This window comes from Aspergillus pseudonomiae, assembly GCF_009193645.1.
Source record: "Aspergillus pseudonomiae strain CBS 119388 unplaced genomic scaffold BDV37scaffold_39, whole genome shotgun sequence".
NCBI lineage: Eukaryota > Fungi > Ascomycota > Eurotiomycetes > Eurotiales > Aspergillaceae > Aspergillus > Aspergillus pseudonomiae.
Genome location: NW_022476031.1, coordinates 240,308 through 254,999, shown reverse-complemented (window position 1 = coordinate 254,999; position 14,692 = coordinate 240,308). Strand labels below are relative to the sequence as shown.

The 14,692-nt window shown below is 47.1% G+C and overlaps 6 protein-coding genes across 6 annotated transcripts; 2 read left to right on the top strand and 4 right to left on the bottom strand.

Annotated features, from left to right (window-relative positions):
- Positions 1–1,501: 1,501 nt before the first annotated feature.
- On the top strand, positions 1,502–1,906 carry BDV37DRAFT_272111 (uncharacterized protein; the record flags this gene model as incomplete). Its single annotated transcript, XM_032084818.1, has 2 exons — positions 1,502–1,579; positions 1,640–1,906. The coding sequence occupies 2 exons, from the start codon at positions 1,502–1,504 to the stop codon at positions 1,904–1,906; spliced, it is 345 nt and encodes a 114-aa protein (XP_031940836.1).
- Positions 1,765–3,172, bottom strand: BDV37DRAFT_136319 (uncharacterized protein). The gene is made up of 2 exons (XM_032078783.1): positions 3,101–3,172; positions 1,765–3,047 (listed from the first exon to the last, which is right to left on the bottom strand). The coding sequence occupies exon 2, from the start codon at positions 2,883–2,885 to the stop codon at positions 2,031–2,033; it is 855 nt and encodes a 284-aa protein (XP_031940835.1). The 5' UTR covers positions 2,886–3,047; positions 3,101–3,172; the 3' UTR covers positions 1,765–2,030.
- Positions 3,173–3,712: 540 nt separating this feature from the next.
- On the bottom strand, positions 3,713–4,530 carry BDV37DRAFT_136317 (transcription initiation factor IIA subunit gamma). Its single transcript, XM_032078782.1, has 3 exons — positions 4,270–4,530; positions 4,065–4,212; positions 3,713–3,971 (listed from the first exon to the last, which is right to left on the bottom strand). Exons 1-3 carry the CDS (start codon positions 4,311–4,313, stop codon positions 3,825–3,827), a joined length of 339 nt encoding a protein of 112 aa, XP_031940834.1. The 5' UTR covers positions 4,314–4,530; the 3' UTR covers positions 3,713–3,824.
- A 698-nt stretch (positions 4,531–5,228) lies between these two features.
- Positions 5,229–7,813, bottom strand: BDV37DRAFT_136339 (hexokinase family protein). Its single transcript, XM_032078784.1, has 2 exons — positions 6,861–7,813; positions 5,229–6,757 (listed from the first exon to the last, which is right to left on the bottom strand). The coding sequence occupies exons 1-2, from the start codon at positions 7,487–7,489 to the stop codon at positions 5,512–5,514; spliced, it is 1,875 nt and encodes a 624-aa protein (XP_031940833.1). The 5' UTR covers positions 7,490–7,813; the 3' UTR covers positions 5,229–5,511.
- A 3,221-nt stretch (positions 7,814–11,034) lies between these two features.
- On the top strand, positions 11,035–13,100 carry BDV37DRAFT_283750 (uncharacterized protein; the record flags this gene model as incomplete). Its single annotated transcript, XM_032087359.1, has 3 exons — positions 11,035–11,122; positions 11,177–11,309; positions 11,360–13,100. The coding sequence occupies 3 exons, from the start codon at positions 11,035–11,037 to the stop codon at positions 13,098–13,100; spliced, it is 1,962 nt and encodes a 653-aa protein (XP_031940832.1).
- Positions 13,101–13,205: 105 nt separating this feature from the next.
- Positions 13,206–14,672, bottom strand: BDV37DRAFT_272106 (FMN-dependent dehydrogenase; the record flags this gene model as incomplete). Its single annotated transcript, XM_032084817.1, has 5 exons — positions 13,206–13,363; positions 13,412–13,620; positions 13,672–14,138; positions 14,192–14,541; positions 14,648–14,672. 5 exons carry the CDS (start codon positions 14,670–14,672, stop codon positions 13,206–13,208), a joined length of 1,209 nt encoding a protein of 402 aa, XP_031940831.1.
- Positions 14,673–14,692: the final 20 nt, after the last annotated feature.

Sequence of the window (14,692 nt, the reverse complement as noted above, 5' to 3'; positions counted from 1 at the left end):
CTTGCTCGGACTTGGGGGCCGTGGAATGCAATAATATCGTGTTTAATTGGGGAATGGAGGATGGACTCTCGGGTCTCGGAGTGCTATCTATTCCCTTTCCCTTTTTATTTCTTTTCCCCTTTTTTTCTTTAGTTCCTTGTAATAAGATTGCTGACTGGCCGTGTTTGAAATATGACTGGGGTGGTTCCATTTGATCTTTGATTGAATTCTATGAAAATAGTTGTTAGTCCTGTACTCCGCATACACTATGTGGAATGTTCCATGGAACCAAAATGCCCTTTCTTTGATTAGCGTTTCGATTTCATGTGCTCAAGTGGGTTTATGGATATCGGAAGTTTGTTGGGTCTGTTTATTTTTTGGTTAAATTCTATTTCGTCGCGATCTGTGATATGGCGGTTGGGAAACAATGGGAATTATTGATTGGATTGATCAGTCTTTCCAGTGGAATGCCAGATGTAAGCGATTACGCGCGCGCGCCCCAAGAGTTAGTCTTTACTGGTGCACTGCCGCCTCCCGAGACTATTCTGGACCCTGAGGCCAACTCACTAAAGTTTCATGGGAACATGCATGGAACCGAAAAAGAAAAGAAAGATAAAAAAAAAATAATAAAACAATTCATCGTACAGCTTAGGCGCTGCCGTAGTTACAGGTTGCTGGAGAAATCGACGTGGGCTGCGCACCAATGGATATGCTAGATAGGAGACTTGGATTACGATCTTTAGACGCCTTGCTATTATGTATGCGCCGTCGTCGATAGGCTCTTGCCTGCCTCAGACAAGTGTTACGCCAGCATTTCTTGCATGCATGTTACTGTATTAAACGGTTAAATGAGGCAAGAAGGGGGATGAGGACCAAAAAAAGAAAATAATAGTATAATCTTAATTTTCGAAAAAAGGGAAAAACCATTCACGCCATTTCATTCGGCCAAGTCATCTTGAGCCCTGAGAGAGATACCCGCTTTTTTCTGCTGCGAGGGGATAACTGCCAAAGGAATGTGTCACATAACGCGGTACGAAAGGAACATAAGGCTGTCACTGTTGGCTTCATGCCACAGAATGTGCCGATCGGGTTAAGTCTGCATTTTGCACGGGCGAAACCGTTAATTCATCTAGCTGGCTGGCGAAGTTTTTTTTTCTTTCGAAGAATCTCGGTATATATCATCGTCCTGCCTCCCTCCATTGTGTCAAAAGGTTTGTCTTTTTCTTCTCCGGCCAGTGTCTCCGATGTCATAGAACATCCGCCAGTCTGTCTTTCGTTCTGTTTTTAGTACCTTTCTTTCGGGCCATCGTCTCTCTTTCATTCTGACCGCGTCCTTCATTTCCATAGAATATCTTGCAGAAAGCGTCCACTCCCTTTTGTCTTTTACGATACCGGTTTTTAGTCCTTTGCTTGTTTCGATCCTGCGGTAGATAGTGGTCGATCAGCGCATATTGCATCTCAATTCGATTCGACCTAATTGACTACGAATTTTCTTCCTTCCGAAATCCCCAGCCTTGAAATTATGGAGTGCTTCCGGCAAATTGGTCGACTGGTCAAGGCCCCATTCCAGCGTGACTCGCATCACAAGGCATTGGAAATTGTAAGTAAAGGTCTTGAAACTAAGATTTGACCTGGAAAATGCAACTGACAACGGGTTCAGGGGCCCCCAACAAACTTCCGAAAGGAGGAAATGCCGACGTTCTTCCCAGATGACGAGTCAGTACATGTTAGCACCAAACCTCGGGAGACTGTTTCTGACAATACCGTTCACAGTGCTCAAACGTTACATAGCCACAGCTCTTCCCTCGAGAAGGATGCAATGATCAAGACCTTGGAGCGTGAACCCTCAACGCGCCAACGGATCAAGAACAATGTCCGAAGACTGAGTGTCAGAGTAGCCCGGCCAGTTTCAGAACACGAAGACTGAGGCCGTTCGCTCAAAGCCGGCATGGAATGTCAGGCTTACCGAACTTTAGAAGTTGTGCCACCAGATTGGAATCAAGGGGGACCGGATTGGCTGTGAAATCATCTCGCTCAAACCATCTGTGGATTCAAAGCAGGAAAGTTGGAACTTCGTTGAGACGCGATTTCTTCGACTGCGGATTGTTCCCACGGGGTGGGTTTTCCTGTCGGGCTTTCCTGATAGACGGTGAAGAAACTCGACCCTGTACTTGTACGTCTGAATGTTGTAGCTCTGGCAGCTCATCAAAATCATCATCAAAAAGCAATCTCCTCCTGGGTTGGGTAGCGGTTGGTGTCTTGTATCTAGCATTGATAGACTGCACTTTTTTCCCCCGGTCCTTTGTAGGGGTCAAAGGGCTATGTTGAGATTTCGACGACATCGAATCAGAACTAATGAGACGTGCTTTCTGAGTAGGCCTCGGTGTTTCGTGTTGTAGATCTAGGTCATCGTCTTCCGAAGCTGTTTCGTCAACATCAAGACTTATGCCTGCTTCATATATCCTTGGTGGCGAACTATTAATTGCTCCTGAATCCCTCCCCGTGCTAGATGACTGTGAAAATCCCGCAGCCGCCCTGGTCGATGACTTGATCCCCTGCATACCTACTAATGACCTTGTCTTCCTAGGACTCATCATTAGACCATGCAGCGATGTCCCCGCCCACATTTCATCCTCAACCTCTTCATTCTCTTTTTCGGAATCCACCCGCGGCCGCTTACTCTGTATCTGCTCCAGCCCAGCCTTCTGGCGTGCAGAAAGTGCATCAGCAGCATCTCTCCGTCTGGTAACGTCGCTAACAGGCGTTACCCCATCGGTCGGCCTGGCCAGGTTCTGGATCGCCGCAGCATTTTGTAATTTGACCTCCTTCTTTCGCTTCGCGTATTCCGCATAGTGAAGATGCTGCGTAAAAGATTGGGCCACGGCGTAGAATTCGTCTTCGACCATGATGTAAATGTCATCGTTCGACAAACCCTCGATTAAAAACCTAATTATAATCGACCGCCCATATTAACAACGGTTCCCTTGAGCTTGGCTAGCGGAAAGGGTAAAGGAAAACGGACTCTTCAGATGGACGGCGGTGAATGGGAGATGATGGCGGAGTCGGGGCTATACTAGATTGTTAGTTTTGATGCGTACCATTTCCCCTTGGTACACTATACATGATTTGAAGAAGTCTCGTTTCTTCGGACTAGAATCGGGCGCGCTCGCTCTGGGAGTCGCATTGCCGTCATTGTTTTTGTCGCTTTTGTCTTTTACCGCTCGTTTGGGCGTGGGGTTCTTGCTGCTTTTGCTGCTTCCTGTGCCGGTGAGCCATGGTAGCGTGCGAGGCATCCTGTCTGAGGTTCAGGGACGTTGAGATGCGACTAGACTAGATGAAATCGCGTGTCATTCTCGTTTCACCCTTCTTTGGTCTTGGACAGATTGAATGTGGGCAAAGGTGTGACGCGAATGAGGCGCGATAAGAGATGACGGGACGCGGGAGGGCTTCCGCCCCGCCTCCGCATGATCACTTTACTGAATGTAGTAAGGTAATGTCCTCTCGACCTGATCTATTTGGAGTAGAGGGGCAACTCAACCTGGGAGTAAAGCTCACTACCTGGATATCAGGAGATTTTACTTCCTATCCGTACAGAACATGCTGTAAAAAACCCGCGTCCATCTTGGGTATCGATTTGTTCTAAGCACCGTTTGCACAGCAAGATTTGTAATACACATGCAGTCAATGTTATGTCCCCAACGCCACATAAAAAACCCCCTAATATCAAGAAATCCATGCCCCAGTCAACCCGATGCTGACATTATCGCAACGCCGGTCCGGAAAAAAGGACCCAAGGGAACAAAATAAAGCACAAAGAGCCATGAATGTCTGGGAACGATAGGTCACTATGCCTCGCCGGGGCGCTTGCTGTTGCAGCTCACAATCTTGACTTTATCTGCTTGCACAGTCGTCTGGTTGTCCAGTTTGAAAGTGACGTCTTTGATGAGGAATGTCCATACTTCGTCGCAGAAGCGATATGTATCCAGATGGCCCTGTTGGGAGAGAGAAACCGTGTTAATCTTTGATATTCGATAGACGAGGCTGGCGGGACTTCTCTGATACGGTGTTCCGCAGGATATATTTACCTTGAAAGTAAGCCTTGCGCGCACTTTGTCTGCGAGAACCTCGGTAATCACTCGATCGAAAGTGGAAAGAATCTTCATGGCGAGCTGGGGCTCGATTCGGCCTTCATTGATCAAGTCATCGAGGGTATCGGTAAGGGACAGGCCCAGGCTGTAATAGGAAACGGGTTAGTGAATGTTTGAGCACATTACGTTAGCCAGTCAGTACCTGCTCCCGCGATAAAGCTCGTAATACGCTTGTGCATTGCTCATGGTGCCGAGTATGGAGCGATCGAGGGAGATAGTTGGGGTGATAGGAGCTGGTGAGAGTTGCCTGAGTGATATGGCCCCGTCGTGGGGAGTATCTGCACGTGATCTAAATTGATATCATGTGATCAATATCCAGATTATTACATCAAATTACATCAATGATTGATTTCGTGAAAACAATTTATAGCAATGATAATTCCTGAAATTGGTGCTCTGATCAGCCAAATGTGGAAACTTTCACTATTGCAGAATCCTGCGAGGTTCCTACCAATGCGATTGATATATTCTCCATCGAGACAACTATCCTTTACTACGCAGTGGCTATCCGATACTAAGAATGGTTTGTCTAGACACTGGTATTGATCTTAAAGATCGTCGGCTTAATGGGACCAGCAGATACATATTATGAATCAAGCAAACAGCCAGAGATCATGTCAAAAGATAGTTCAACATTCCAAACTGGCAAGCAAGTGAAGCCAGAAAAGGCCAGGACTGTTTCGCAGGCGGACGAGGAACTTCGTCAAAAATTAGAGCAGATGTCTGGCGGGGGAGGAGCCGCTGGGATAGAATATGAAGATGGCAAGCCTAGTGCCATGAAGCGAAGTGTTCGAAATAACATGTTCCGCTATATTTGAACGACCACCGACTATTCAGCCACCTCATGAGGATCAGCGCCACAAAGATGAAGCTGAAGAGACTGCTGTTGGGCTTTACCTATGTCAGATTAGCCTGTATTTTGGCCTGAATGGTGGCAAAAGTTCTATATTCAAAGCACAAATGAATGCTGGACAAGGATCTATGGCAGCACCTCTCTTACTAGGTGCCACAGAAGGCCATACGACACCAGGAACTTACTCCAATCACCCGAATCATATTTTCTAACCAATGCAGATAATTGTCATGCGCTGGGCGGCTTTTCCCATCTACTGCGTTGAAGAACTGGTCGAGATGCTCGATTTAAGAGTCCATCAATCTAATAAACGCAATTTAAAATGAAGCGGTAGCCATGTCAAATAGACAATAATGCAAGATTAGTTAAGAAGCAAGGGACCACTATAGAACGCCTTACTCAATCAAACAAGCGCCTCTATCGCCCAGACAAAATTGTGAACTCCAATAGACCATAGCGCTCATCAGGAGGCATTCTACAAATATAAAGATCGTATCGCATAAATCAAAGAGATGAGGTGTTGCTCATGGATCACCGGTTAGCTACCATTCCTGCCAGAACTCCAGCGCCAATGACACCACCGTCTGAAACTTCGCGTAAGAAGACCGATTTCCCGCTCTTCTGAGGCCCAGTTCTCATGATGAGACGGTCAATGAATTGCTGACACATGGTCTTGAAATTAGGATAGTGCTGGATAATTCCGCCTGTGTAAGCGACGACGAGCTCTTCAGGACCCGATTGCCAATCCGCCGGCGTAGGCGAAGGCGATAAAACCGGGACAATCGGCCTGTTGCCTCTTTGGGCGTTTGTTGGCACTTGTAACGTAGATGGCGATAAGAAGTTTGTTACAGCAGAGACGTCAGCCCCGCCATTATGTTCAGGAGATGCAGCGCCGGAGGGCTGTGGTGAGTTTTCGGTGCTCTCCACTTTCAACTCAATTTCGTTCGCGCAGGCAAGTAACCCCACTACTGCCGCAGCAATCAAACCAGCAGCTCGTTTTTGTACAGTCCGAGCAATCTTCCGAAAGGCACCGGCGCACACAGCATCCCAATGCCACTCACTACTTTCCGGTGGGGGTAGAGAGTGATTCAATCCGTCCGCAAGTTCCTGGTCCGACCGAGCGCGAGCGACGTTATCTGAAATGTATGTAGTAGTTAATGCATACTCTTGAATAAGATTCGCAGGTAGTTCCTTCGAAGATAATCCCTTAACGTTGGTGAGATAGTCAAAAAGGATGAGCCGGATAAGTTCACCGATGTATCGACCACCAGTCAGGTACTCAAATGGCTGGAAACCAGGTCGTGCACATGCCCTGTCTAGTTCAATGTCCCATTTAGTTATGATTTCGAGTTCCTTCAAGGGAGGTGCGCTGCCGGCAAGGGTCCATTCAGTGTTGATGACCGTCTCTACTGCCTCTGAATCTTTCGACTTGACATGATTGGCCTTCGTTTCATGCAAAGAACTTAGTTTCATTGGGATTGTCGCATTACATCCCGTGCCTACAATTATACCCATAGCGACCCGGCTGTTAGGCAACGACTTGACAGCATAAGCCAAAGATGCAAGTGTAGCAACGGCGTCATTCGTGATGGCAGTGATCTTGAGTTTCGGTAGAGCGAAAAGTTTTCGGCGCTTGGAAGAAGGTTCATCTTCATCATCCGGACGTCTTGTGTGTCTTTCATAGCCACTAAGAAGAATCTTGCGAAGGTTGAGATCCGATGTAATGGCGAAACCTTTACCCATCGGCATCAACGTAGCCTCCGACAACGATTCTTGCCTAATAGTTGTTAGCTGTATATAGCTCGACATTCGGTACCACATTGGCAGACACCACCTGTGGCACCAGTAATCAGTGTGACCAATATCACACACGAACTTACATTATCGGGAAACTGAAGGTGATTCCCATCTCTAATTCTTCGGGGACCTTGCCTTTGGTAGCATCCGAAGTCAAACTTTCGGCTACCACTTCCGCAATACGATCACCAATCCAAGAAAACAGGTCCTCCGCGTTGTCCATTTTTAAATGTTCCTGGATAGGCCACGCTCTCTCTAGTGTTCGTCTCACGCGCTGTCTTTGTGCTCTGCGAATGGTGGTCGATTGCTCTAAGGCGTCCGTGGGCCCGATATCAGAATTAGCAGCATCCCCCAACAGCTCAATGAACGCGACTCGTAAGTTACTTCCCCCAACATCGATGGCCAAATAACGTCCTGTCTCCAAGCCTGTGGGCAGATGCGTCACTGGTGTCGGTAGAAACTGTTCTTCGGAGTGTAGGGCCAGATCACGATACACACCGGAGAAGCGACGCGCAAGCTTGTATAGAACTGCTTCATCGAGAGACAACGGTGATAGGAATTGATCAAGTCTGCGATGATGCTCCAGGTACTCCATCTGAGAAGGGTCTAGGTAGGAACCCTCATCCTCCTCATCCTCGATAGGGTCCTCGTGTATATCATCATATTCTTCTTGCTTCCTCATTTCCGCAGCCACCGTAGTGATCGGAGCCATTGCAAGACGAAACTTCGAAGGAAGAATCAGGGGAAATTCTACGGAGAGCGGAAGCGTCGAATGATTGCGCACCGGAGGAAGTCGACTTGTGCGACTTGTGGGCAGACAAGTCGTCCGGTCAAGTCGCTGTAGGGGACGGGGTTTGGGCTTTTGTGTTTATTTGCTCTTGTATCGCGGAATGTTTATGAGTGGGAAAGATCTAAGGGACCGGAATGAAGACTGAGGTTTGAGCGATAAGGTGCATGCCTCGAAAGAATCCGGGGGAGTTATGGAGTAACCTTATTTGAGATTCCACTTGCGATCAGGAGTGAATACGGAGTGCAGTCAAGCGTGTGGGGCACTTTCACAATCGTACGCTATGGACTGGAATATGAGAAACAAACGTCAGTCTTGGTATCGCAGTAAATCAGAAAAGAGAAAATGTAGACATCCAATGCTGTCAACTGTGATGACGCGTATCTGTAGTGGAATGATGGAGAGCAAAATCCTGCGGGGGGAACAACAAAAAGCAACAATCTCGACGATCATAATGCAGGGAGCTTCAACGCACGCACCAAGTAAGAAAACCTTATCAGGGAGGATGACTAGACCCATAAGAAAATAGTAAACTACTTACCTTGCACAAGGTGGTTGCACTCACCCAAGTGAAAGAGTAGCAGACTCTAAGTAGTAGTTGTTGATGTCGCTGAAGGGAGCAGTAGAGAGTGAGTAAAATGTTACAGTAGATGTGGGTACACAGTAGGTATGACGGAGAAGACAGGGAAGGAGTCAATTAAGTACTATATTTAAACTAGCACGATCATGCGAAGTTAAGTCCAAAAGAAAAAGGAACAAACAAGACTAGCCAGTGGATACGGGGAATTCATGGCCAGGTCTCCACACCGGAGACGAGGCCCAGAAAATGAAATAGGGAGTGAAAGAGAGAGAGAGGAGCGAGCGAAAAATAGTGACACGATGGAGACAGGAAAAGGAAAAAAAGACGAGGGCTAGTCAAGTTGATTAATATGATTGATAGTAAGATAGAAGAGCCACTGCCGTTGGACGGAGCGAATGCGACCATCTCCCAAACGATGTGACGCTGGAGGTCAGTCGTATCATTGGTACAATTGGTACAGTACCACCGGATGATGCTTTTTACTCCTTCTATCCACCTCCCCCGGCGGAGCGTCTCGGAGGAGCTTCTTCTCTCGGGTCATGTTGTTTTGGATTTTATTCGTTTATCGAGTTCTTTGGTCAATCCCCCTCCTCCCCTCCCGCTTGTTATTTTCAGTCGACTACTATCACGGTTACCATTTCGGATTAATTGTATGTATGCCTGCTGATGTCATTTTTAGATGCTACCTAAACAATCATCACCCTTCCCTCTTTTCCTCAATGCAAAGAAAAAGAAACCAAAAAAACGGCGATCTAACAATAATAATTAACAAAGTTTGAGCAAGACAATGCATATTGCAATGTAACTAAATTCTCTGTAATCAATCTTCATTAATTGGAACTACAAAAGTGACTCACTAAAGAAACTATATTGAGTGCAACCAATGAAATCAACTACGTTTTTGATGTTCAGACCGGAAATCAAGCCCTACTCCGAGCAGTTAAAAAAAGCAAAACATAAAATAAAAAGAAAATGCACCAAACGTCTGGATAATTAAACAGACCGACCATGTGGAAGACAGTGGGGCAGGGCAACCTCTACCGACCTCCGGTATTAAAACGCACTGACTTTTAACGTCAAGTTAGATGCCGCGCGTTTTAGACCCTTTCATCTTGTCAAAGATCCCTAATTTGTTGAATCTCGCATGGATCAACCGGCGCCATGACCTTCCCGGTGACATGGCACGAAGGTTTCTCATGTACGGACACGCCGTGCCAAACAAAGCCCAGGCGGAAAAGCGATCACCCTATCCTCGTTGAGACTTGCCCGCCTTGTTGGGCGTTTACTCGAGCCGAGAACCTGCAGAAGGCTGTGGACACGAGAGGAACTTTTGTGTCGCCATAAAACCATCGTTAGTATCGCCAAATTGGTGCTCGCCATCGTATCATGTGGGTCATGGAGAGATCTCCAGAAAAAGGTTGTGTGGTCAAGTCCCGAATATGTTTCGGCTGAATCAGGAACCCTCAGGGCCACTGCCAGCCTTCTAGGAAGCGCATTTGTCCCAAATAAGGTGGACTGAAAGTCTGTCTGTTGGATGGAGTTATACATAGACTTAGCCTACCTCCGAAATCGGAGAGCTTTAGGTCAACGCTGGTGAGAGGGCGGCACCCTCTAACATTGCGTAGATCCTAGGGTCTCGGTATACAGCCGGTGATCGAATGCGTCTAGCAGGGCGCTAGCTCACCGAACGTCACTCGTCACCCCCTCCTGGAGATGTGGACGACTCGGGCAAGTTTCTCCAGTCTGCCTCCTGGTTTATTGAAAATGATGTTATTGCCAGGTAGCATGCAGTAGCGTGTCGCAGGCGACACCTAGTCTTCGGACTGCGAATATCCCCACGCAATCACTGTCTAGCATGCAACAATGATGATGTTGGTTCGGAAGAACTCGCGATGACAGCTGATTGACTTCGCCCCGGTTTCCAGAGATGACCGATATTGATAATCGGCGTGTCAACATCCAATCAACTACTAAATGATTCTGTAGATTGTGCTCACTTCTGCATTTCATATTAGCTCTACATACTCGGTATATCCCTTTTCACAAAAGAAATCGGGATTCATTTGAGTTGAAGTAAAGGCATACGCCAAATATCTGGAGGAAGGCCGGTGTTGAGTATTAACAGATATACTGGTCTTGTAGTAGGTGATTAGCGAGTTATGAATCGTGTCCTGCCACTGGACTCCTAAACTAGTTTTGATTGCTTCTCCTTGACTGACTGTTTGTCTAAGGAGTTTCTGACTTGGCATGGTTCATTTGGTAAAAAGTCACAAGACTGCCAGGAACAGCCACCACGCCATGATATTGTACCGCGGACTTTGAAATATACCTCAAATCCCACTTTATCTCCTATGATTGGACTGCGATATAATGCTAAGTCCTTCGGCATTAATCATCATCCTCGGACAAAATAATCAGGAGTACCACCTGGGAACAGGACCCCTCTTGACGCTCGTGAGAGCCAGCGTCAAACCCTAAATACTACTAGCTAATGCTGTAATTAACAACTATCAATATTTTACTTGAGTGTTACGTATACTAGCACAACAAGATAATGATCAGCTCTCTAGTAGTTTCGATGTCGCATGAATGTATGTATCCGGTTGAGTTCATGCTCTTGCACCTTATGCATATATCGATCCATCGTGTGTTTCATCCTAGCATCATTTTCACCACTCGCACAAATCAGCTTTAAACCGTTCTGCAAAATGGTAACAAAAGTTCTTTACTTACCAGTACTTTGGGTCAAGCCATATGCAAACCATCCATGTCACGCTAGACTACTTCGGGAACCCCTCCACTTTATCAGCCCAGCTGGGCACTAGCACACTGAGCACTGCCTGCACCCCGACCGTTTAACATCGTTCACCAATTATAATGCACCGCCATCATGCCGAGAAAAAGGCAGCGCTCAGATGAAGATGAAGAGTCTCAAGCCCCGAGTAGGAAAGGCCTACGCTTAACAAGGAGTCGAGTGTGTAAGTCGAGAGATCTATCGGCCGACAGCGGGTGCTAACGACCCAATACTATAGGCATGCAATGCAAGAAGCAAAAGACGAAATGTGAAACAAAGCCAGGTGAAACATCATGTAATAGATGCATTCGCTATGAATTAGAGTGTATTTCACATGACATATCTCAACAATTCCTACAGGAGGACTCGGCGTGAGTAAGATCAAATTTACCTTATCAATCTTATCTCTAACACACTGCAGCTGGAAAACACAAACGACGGCAGATATTGCACTTCTACGGGCTGCTGTGAATCATCTCTTACAGCAAACCAAGCAACCGGAGCTATGGACATTCTCCAATAGTCAAGTAGTCGGCTCACCACGTCCTCGCATGGATTCCCAGAATGTAAGCCAGACCTCCATGGCTGCAATGGACATGTCAAGAGAAAACTCCCCTCAGTTGCAAGAAGAAAATTCATCTGGTCTCGTTACAGTGCCTATGCGCAATCTATACGAGCTTACTAGGCTGAAGAACCTGCGTGTTAATGCAGGATGGAAGCCGAAGTCCTCATTGATTCATGATGACTTCATCTCTCAAGGGATGGTCACACTTGCAGAGGCCGAATACCTCTTTGATCGTTTCATGCGTATCAACAATAGATTATTGTGGGATGGTATACTGCCGTACCATCGCACGCTAGATTCTGTTCGACGTGCCTCAACACTGTTGGCAGCTGTTGTTCTCACCATTGGTGCCTTACATACTCCTGGGAAAACCGAGTCATTCCACCAGAGCTATGACGTGTTTGTCTCGCTTGTCTGCAGCTCGTCGCTGTCTCGTAATCATAGCGTCGATGATGTTCGGGCGCTTTGTATTGGCGCATTTTATCTCGCGAATCTCAGCTGGAAGCTGTCAGGACAGGCCACGCGGATTGCCGCCGAGATTGGGTTACACCAATCGTATCAAAAGTTAATACAGGGAGATGGCACGCAGCGTGATCGTGTCTGTCTTTGGTACGCAACGTATGTCTGTGATCATCAGTTCAGTATCGCCCATGGTCGTCCACCGGCGGCGGTTGATGATGAATCAATCCGAAATATTGAGCGGTTCATGCATACGGCAGAGGTAAACCCTGGCGATGCGAGATTGGCCGCACAGGTAGCACTATTCGCTATTTTAACAGAGGCCTACGTAGCCTTTGGGAATGAACCAGACCGATTGTTAGAAGACAAAGACTTCGATAAGCTATGGGTTTCTAACGTGGCAATTGATCAGTGGAGGCTCCAGTGGCAACCCCGCTCAAAGGACTGTGCTACCTTGGGGTCCTATCCATCAAAAGCCTTGGTACTGTACTATCACTTTGCCCGCTTCCAGTTGAATTCCCTAGCTTTGCGTGGCATTAGTCCTTCTGGCCTGACCTCTAATCCTGAACTTACCTCTAAGAGTCCTTTATCACTGGCGCATCGGGAGGCCGCCAATGCAGCCATTGCGGCGGCTATAAGTACGCTCACCCTGATATTAGAAGATGACGACCTTCGGCGTGCCTTTCCTGGTGTTCCCATATTTACCTATACCATGGTTGCGTTCTGCGCAACGTTTCTTTTGAAAATGGCTGCCACATGGGGGAAGAGCTCGACGCAATTCGGTCTGGCCGTAAATACAAGTCATATTGTCTCTCTTGTTCAGCGCTCTGCAGACATGCTGGCTAATGTTGCTATGAGCCTCAATGAACGACATCTTGCGAAACATATAGCGACAGGAATGCTTGAGATGCTGCAGCAATTCCGTGCTCTAGATGAGAGTGACGTAACCGAACTTAGTAATCGGATAGAAGGAGACGATATAGACAATTTCCCTGCTCTACCTTCTGAATCTAACGACGGCAATGCTTTCTGGGCAGGGGATTATAATTTTTACGATCTTGGAGGGACTTTTGGTTTCGGACTCGATGAGACACTTCTCGGTCAGATGGCAGCAGATAACTTTGAACTGGGTATATAGTCCCTCAGTCGGACCAGGATTTCTATTCTATGCACTTCAACTTTTTCATTAAATATGTACTGGTATAGATGCTTGCTTATGTTCCCCTAATGAGCTGTATGACCATCACAATCTCGCCTTGACTACCGGCCCGCTGTACGATTCCCCAAGTCTCTTTGGAATCAAATGATCTACATCCAGAGTGTTAAGGAGCCCAGGATGTGTCTGCGAGAGGTCTGTAATGCCCAACAGCTTCATTGTGGTCTCCAGTTCGTCTTTCATGACTGCGTTCGTTAGCAGCAATACTCGGGTGGGAAAGTGCCAGGACATACTCTCAATTAAACGCTCCACACCTTCTTGTCCATATGTGAGGCTGTACAAGAACTGCCTTCCCATTCCTACGGCTTTAGCTCCCAAGCAGATAGCTTTAAAAATATCAGTCCCGCGACGGATCCCACCATCGACGAAGACTTCGAGATGCTCAAATACTTGGGGACAGCATTGACGGATTTCCATCAATACCGCTATCGATGATGTCGACCTGTTCACTCGAGTTAGCTGTAGTCCACCGGTACATATGGTATAAACATACGTGTCTACACTTCTCCCACCGTGGTTGCTCACAACAATCCCGTCGACCCCGTGTTCCATTGCCATCAAGGCATCCTCGGCCGTCTGAATACCCTTCAACACGATAGGCAGGGATGTTGACCGTCGAAGCCACTTCAGGTCCTCCCACGTGAAACTAGCATCAATATATCTTCCCATTGTCCTTCCTAGCGCACTGCCTTTTGCATCACCAACACCTTGTGCCCCGGTCATGGGTGCTGTATATATTATTTCCGAGGAATCAGCCCCGACACGCTCATCCGCTTCCCGTTTCCCTGCAACCGGCGCATCAACTGTGAGAAAAACAGCTTTAATCCCACTTTTCTCAACCTGTCGAAGAAGCTGCTCCGATGCAGCACGGTCCCGATTGATATATAGCTGGAAAAAGAAAGGGTGACCAGGCGCACAGGCTGTGATATCAGACACTGTGTATGATGCATTCGTCGATATCTATATATATCATCAGACGGTATAAACGGATCTGCAATGTAAGCATAACTCACACATTGGCCAACACTGTATTTCGCACAACCCCTTGCGATCGCTAGTTCGCCGTCCGGATGCACCATCTTCGCCATGGCTGCGGGACTGACAAACAAAGGTAGGCCGGTCTCACATCCGAGAATGGTAGTCTGGGTGTTGACTTTATTGACATTTCGGAGGACCCTAGGCCGGAGTAGGATACGATCATACATGGCTTTATTGGCATCACGTGTGATCATGTCCGTAGCTGCGGATGAATAAAATGCCCACGTCTTACGGCTTAGTTCTTGGGAGGCGACCTTTTCCAAGTCGTAGGTGCTGAGAATTGATTCAAGTGGGGGTTTTGAAGAGAGTGCCTCTAATCTTGTTTCTTTTGAGTTGAATGGGCAGCCATTTGAGGGGAAGGACCCATTGTTAATTGAGCTTAGATCTGGTCATGTCAGTGGTGGGATCTATTCATATCGGTTGGGACGTACTTGTTGTAGAATGAATATTAGCCATTGTTATTAGGTTGTATCTTG